Here is a 5,462-nt window from a genome sequence, read left to right as displayed (position 1 = left end):
TACCTTGACTGTTGAGGTAGAAATTAAACACCTAAGCACTTACTTGAACAGTCTTTCACAGCCCCGTTCCTTCATGTCAGCACCTCCCCTCCGAGTTCCGTGGCCAGGTTTCTCCGGGCTCTGAGAACACTGCTCGCAGAAATCCCATTTGGCTACTGTTTATTATTTTCCTTTATGCAGGGAAAGAGAAAGGCTGCCTCCAGACTGGAGAAGAAAAGCGGCAGAGATTTAAGCACCACGGACAGAGCCGGTCGCGCGGTCAGTGCTGAGGCTTTCTTTTGCGGAACTCGGCCCACACTGTTCCCAACTTGAACCTGCCAGCTCCGGCCTGGACGAGGTCGATCATGGGAGGGCTGGCGGTTCCCTACTCGCCGCTACCGCCGCAGGGCTTCCGGGTGCTGACTCCCAGAGGGCTTCCCTTCCGTGGTTTCCCTCCACTTTGTTTTTGTCCTAGCGCGTGACGGTGCCTCTCAGGCCTGCTCTCGCGCCTGCTCGACTTACCAAGCTCCTAGCTTCTGCATCTGCTTCGGGCCACCCGCGTCCCGGATCCACCACCGGCAGGACACTGCACCCAGTGTCTTCCGTGTTCTGCGGAGGCGAGAGTAGCCCCAAGCATCACAGGAAGCAGAGGAAGGGTGGAAACATGAAGGAGAGGAATAGACTGTGTTTGGGGTCTGGGACTGGGGAGGGGGCCACACTGTTTGCTTTTGCAACTGGAACTCAGAGTGTGTGTCCACTTCTAGGAAAAGTGGTATTCTCTGCACAAAAGTGCTAGCAAGTGCAAGCTAAAAATAGTCTCTGCACGCAGCCACTGTGGAAATGAAGACAAGTGGGGCTTGTGCCAGTCCCGGAGTGTGTGTGTGTGTGTGTGTGTGTGTGTGTGTGTGTGTGTGTGTTAGTAATGTTCGGCAGGCATGCGCTCTGTATTTCTGGCCCTTCTCTTCCTGTCAGTTGCTCCTTTTCCTTTGATTGTAGCTAATGAAGAATAATAAATCCAGAGTCAGGGTTTGCCAGGAGATCCTCCCAAGTCCCAGTTCACCCTGTACTGGACATAGGGAGGAGGTGGAGAGAGAGAAAGGGGGGGGGGAAGGAATGTGTGCTTGTGTTGGAGGGGGATTGCCCATAAAGGGGGGAGTCTGTGCATGCGCACAGAAGACCCTAACGGGCTGTGCGGCTGTCCAATCCGCTGAGAGCTGAAGGAAATCGAGGGAGAGAAAGCCCCGCAGCCCGGCAGACCCACGTCTTTCCGCATTAGGCACCCGCCGGGCGGCGGGGCGCGAAGCCAGGGGCTGACCTCAGCACGCATCAAGACCGGAGCTCAGAGCTGAGCCGAGGACGCGAGTTAGCCGCACATCCGCAGCAGTAGCCGGCAGTTGGGGAATCGGGGGCTCTGGAGCTGCCGGGAGGGGAGGGTCCCTGAAACTTAGTGGTAAGCTGGGGCAGGAGAGCAGGTCGCCAGGTAAGGTGCACCGCACAGTCCAGGGACAGTTGCTTTGAAGGTTGGCTTGGAAGGCAACTTTTGAGGGGAGTTTCTTTTCCTAGGGAGGTGGAAATCTGGCAGAAGCAGCGGGAGGGGCGGAGGCTGGCACTTCGGTGACTGTCACTGTCGGGTGACTGAGGCACCGACCTGCCCAGCTGGGTGGGGTTGAACTGGGGTGCGATTGGAAGCAGGAGTTGCAGGCGCAGGGGTGTCAATAGAAGAGCTCGTTGCTGGGCCAGAGAAGGCCGCGGGTCCCGTAGCAGAGCCTGAAGGGTTGGTGCAGGGAGAACTGAAAAGATCTGAGCCTGGGGGGAGCCGAGGGGCAGCCAGGGCAAGGAGAAACCCACCCAGAGCCAGTGTTTCCTGGCAGGGGAGGGCGGGGGAGAGAAAGAGGAGGGAGGGAGGGCGGGGGAGGGCAGGCGCGGGAAGAGGGGACTATAACTCCGCGGCTTTGAAGAGCTGGGGCACTTTGGGGCGCTGAGGTCTGAAGCCAGCGTCACCCGGAGCAGGGCAACAGCTCCTACAGACCTAGCAGGCGACCCTGGAGCGGAGCTAGCTTCCAGGACTCGGAGAGCAGAGCCAGAAGGTGGTGGCGGCTGAGCACAACTTTGTAGTGCGGTCTCCTCTGTGGCTCCGACCCGGCACTTCTCCTGCGGGTCCCGGTAGCTAGGACCAGAGTGCGCCAGCGACGAGCGCACCGCGCAAGGGAGGATGATGATGATGTCCCTGAACAGCAAGCAGGCGTTCAGCATGCCGCACGCGGGCAGCCTGCACGTGGAGCCCAAGTACTCGGCGCTGCACAGCGCCTCCCCGGGCTCCTCCGCGTCCGCGGCGCCCTCGGCGAGTTCCCCCAGCAGCTCCAGCAACGCTGGCGGCGGCGGCGGCGGCGGAGGCGGCGGAGGCCGGAGCAGCAGTTCCAGCAGCAGCGGCAGCGGCGGTGGCGGCGGCGGCGGGGGCTCCGAGGCTATGCGGAGAGCTTGTCTTCCAACCCCACCGGTGCGTATGTCTGCATAATCACCGCTTAAAGGCATATTTTGACAGCCTCCTTTATCTGCTTGATGTTTTTTTCATGTCTGCACAGCAAATCACCCCACACCTCCAACCAATCCCCCCTCTCTTAAGTATTCAGCGGGTCTTGCCTTTCATATTAATTTTTATGACCTGGGATGCTGCCTGTGCGCATGTTGTGTTGTGTTGTGTTGTCTGCGGTTCACTTTTCTCCCCCTACACCTTGGCTTCTCGAGAAGGCTTCCCTTCTCTCCTCACTGCCGAGTTTCAGGATCATTGTCGTTATTATTATTTTAACGTTCTGGGAATGTTGTAGGCACGGTGGCGGTGGCGAGCTCTGGGCCGGCGCTTCCGGAGAGAGCGCGCACAATTCCCAGCTGAGCGTAATGTGTGCCTTCTACTTACAATTGCAGAGCAATATATTCGGCGGGCTGGATGAGAGTCTGCTGGCCCGTGCCGAGGCTTTGGCCGCTGTGGACATCGTCTCCCAGAGTAAGAGCCACCACCACCATCCGCCCCACCACAGCCCCTTCAAGCCGGACGCCACTTACCACACCATGAACACCATCCCGTGCACGTCGGCTGCCTCCTCTTCATCTGTGCCTATCTCGCACCCCTCCGCGCTGGCAGGCACCCACCACCACCACCACCACCATCACCACCACCACCATCAGCCGCACCAGGCGCTGGAGGGCGAGCTGCTGGAGCACCTGAGCCCCGGGCTGGCCCTGGGAGCCATGGCAGGGCCCGACGGAACGGTGGTGTCCACTCCGGCTCACGCACCACACATGGCCACCATGAACCCCATGCACCAAGCAGCCCTGAGCATGGCCCACGCGCACGGGCTGCCCTCGCACATGGGCTGCATGAGCGACGTGGATGCAGACCCGCGGGACCTGGAGGCGTTCGCCGAGCGCTTCAAGCAGCGACGCATCAAGCTGGGAGTGACCCAGGCAGATGTGGGCTCAGCGCTGGCCAATCTCAAGATCCCGGGCGTGGGCTCGCTTAGCCAGAGCACCATCTGCAGGTTCGAGTCTCTCACGCTGTCGCACAACAACATGATCGCGCTTAAGCCCATCCTGCAGGCGTGGCTGGAGGAGGCCGAGAAATCCCACCGTGAGAAGCTAACCAAGCCGGAGCTCTTCAACGGCGCGGAGAAGAAGCGCAAGCGCACGTCCATCGCCGCGCCGGAAAAGCGTTCGCTGGAAGCCTACTTTGCCATCCAGCCCAGGCCCTCCTCCGAGAAGATCGCGGCCATCGCCGAGAAGTTGGATCTCAAGAAAAATGTGGTGCGCGTCTGGTTCTGCAACCAGAGGCAGAAACAGAAGAGAATGAAATACTCCGCCGGCATTTAGGGATCCTTCTCCAGGGAAGGCCCTTTCCCTTCGTCCTCTCCTTTTCTTTCTCCTCTTCCCTCTCTCTGCCTCTTTTCTTTCTACTTTGGCTATCAGAAACAATTCCGGTAAATGTGAACTCAGAGTAAACCAGGAGCAAGGGAGCGAGCCGCTGAGCGAGCCCACATTAGAGAGAACGCGAACCGGTTCCGCACAGTGAAGAAAAACAAAAGATGGAATTTGCCAAGTTGTAGCAGACTTGTCCCTTTTAACCGCACCTGGGCTGCTCGGCTTTGTCAAAGGAAGCATGCTGGCTGTCAGCGGGAAGGCAGAGGGACAAGCTTTGAAAACCCCACAAGAACGAGCAAGTAAGATTTGTTTTTATTCTTACAGACGTCATCCTTGTTCACGTTTAAAAGTACACATTGCAGCTATTTTTCAGAAATAGAAATTGATTCAGGACTGAAACTCGAAGCTAGAGTTGATGCTTAATGTGATATGATAGAGACATCTCTAAAGTATTTTGAATTTTAAAAAGATGGCAGATTTTCTGCGTTTACACTGTATATTATATATATATTTTTATTGTGGTTCTTATCGCTTTCTTCCCGATCCGAAGTGTTAATGCTTAAGGAAGGGTTTGCGCCTGCTGTGTTCACTGATCTTGACAGCTATTATTAGATTATTGCCGAACAACCCTCTGTAAATTATTAATTTATCTCTCTGGCAACTTAATTTTGTGCACATCCTAATTAATTAAACTTCTTTAGTCTGAAAAATAAAACCGGGGGATACATACAGCTGGTGAGTTCACCGGGTTTTTACAGCTTCTCTTGGACCGTGTTTCCTCTAGCATATTTGTATATTCTCACTTTGAATGAAGGTCGTTTTTTCCCCTTTGTTTTAACTGGTAGTGTTCTGATCTGTGAGTTGACACTCAGTAATGGATGTCTTAATCGTGTAGACCTGGCTCACTGTCCGAAGTCTTGTTTACTTCCTTACATATTTAATGGGGATTCCCACATTGTCCCCATGACACACTGGCTCTCTCACTCGCACTTACATGCCTACACACAGACATGCACATCTCTAACGGAGGAGAAGAAGCAGTTGGAAGCATGGCTGATGACCAGTGCAACCTTCTCCAGCCTTAGGTACGTTTTCCACTTGGTGCTTGCTCTGCTGGGCTCTAAGAGTTCACCAAGGTATTTCAATCTTCCTGTTTTCAATTGCTTTGTTGCCACATTTTGACTTTATAGGAATCCTTCGGTTTTTCCTTTTAGGAGGCTTGTTTGTAGGAAAAAAGAATTCGAACTACAAGAAAGACAGTGCACTGCTTGTAAATTCACATTGTTTCCTAGGATCCTTTTGGAGCACACACACAAACAGGTACACAGTGACTGGTACCTTATCTATTGTAAATATTTCATTCAAAATGATGCACATATAGATATATTCTTACAAAATTTGCTGTATTTCCTGATCTATTTGAGGTTCTCCAAAGTCCTGAGTTCTGTATATGGCCTGGTTTCTTGTTTTGTTAATAGATTGTTTATTTACTATAGAAATGTATTAAGTTATTTTGGGTGTTGTTTGAGTGTCTTTCACCGATGAGACGATTTTAATGTTTTACTGGTAAA

At 54.1% G+C, this 5,462-nt stretch overlaps 1 protein-coding gene across 1 annotated transcript; it reads left to right on the top strand.

The window, feature by feature from the left end:
- The first annotated feature begins 2,009 nt into the window (after positions 1–2,009).
- Pou4f2 (POU class 4 homeobox 2) lies at positions 2,010–5,462 on the top strand. Its single transcript, XM_005077739.4, has 2 exons — positions 2,010–2,476; positions 2,902–5,462. Exons 1-2 carry the CDS (start codon positions 2,192–2,194, stop codon positions 3,841–3,843), a joined length of 1,227 nt encoding a protein of 408 aa, XP_005077796.1. The 5' UTR covers positions 2,010–2,191; the 3' UTR covers positions 3,844–5,462.

This window comes from Mesocricetus auratus, unplaced genomic scaffold (assembly GCF_017639785.1).
Source record: "Mesocricetus auratus isolate SY011 unplaced genomic scaffold, BCM_Maur_2.0 Super-Scaffold_100041, whole genome shotgun sequence".
In the NCBI taxonomy this organism is placed as follows: Eukaryota; Metazoa; Chordata; class Mammalia; order Rodentia; family Cricetidae; genus Mesocricetus; species Mesocricetus auratus.
The sequence above is the reverse complement of the archived record's forward strand: the minus strand, read 5'-3'. Positions and strand labels throughout refer to the sequence as shown.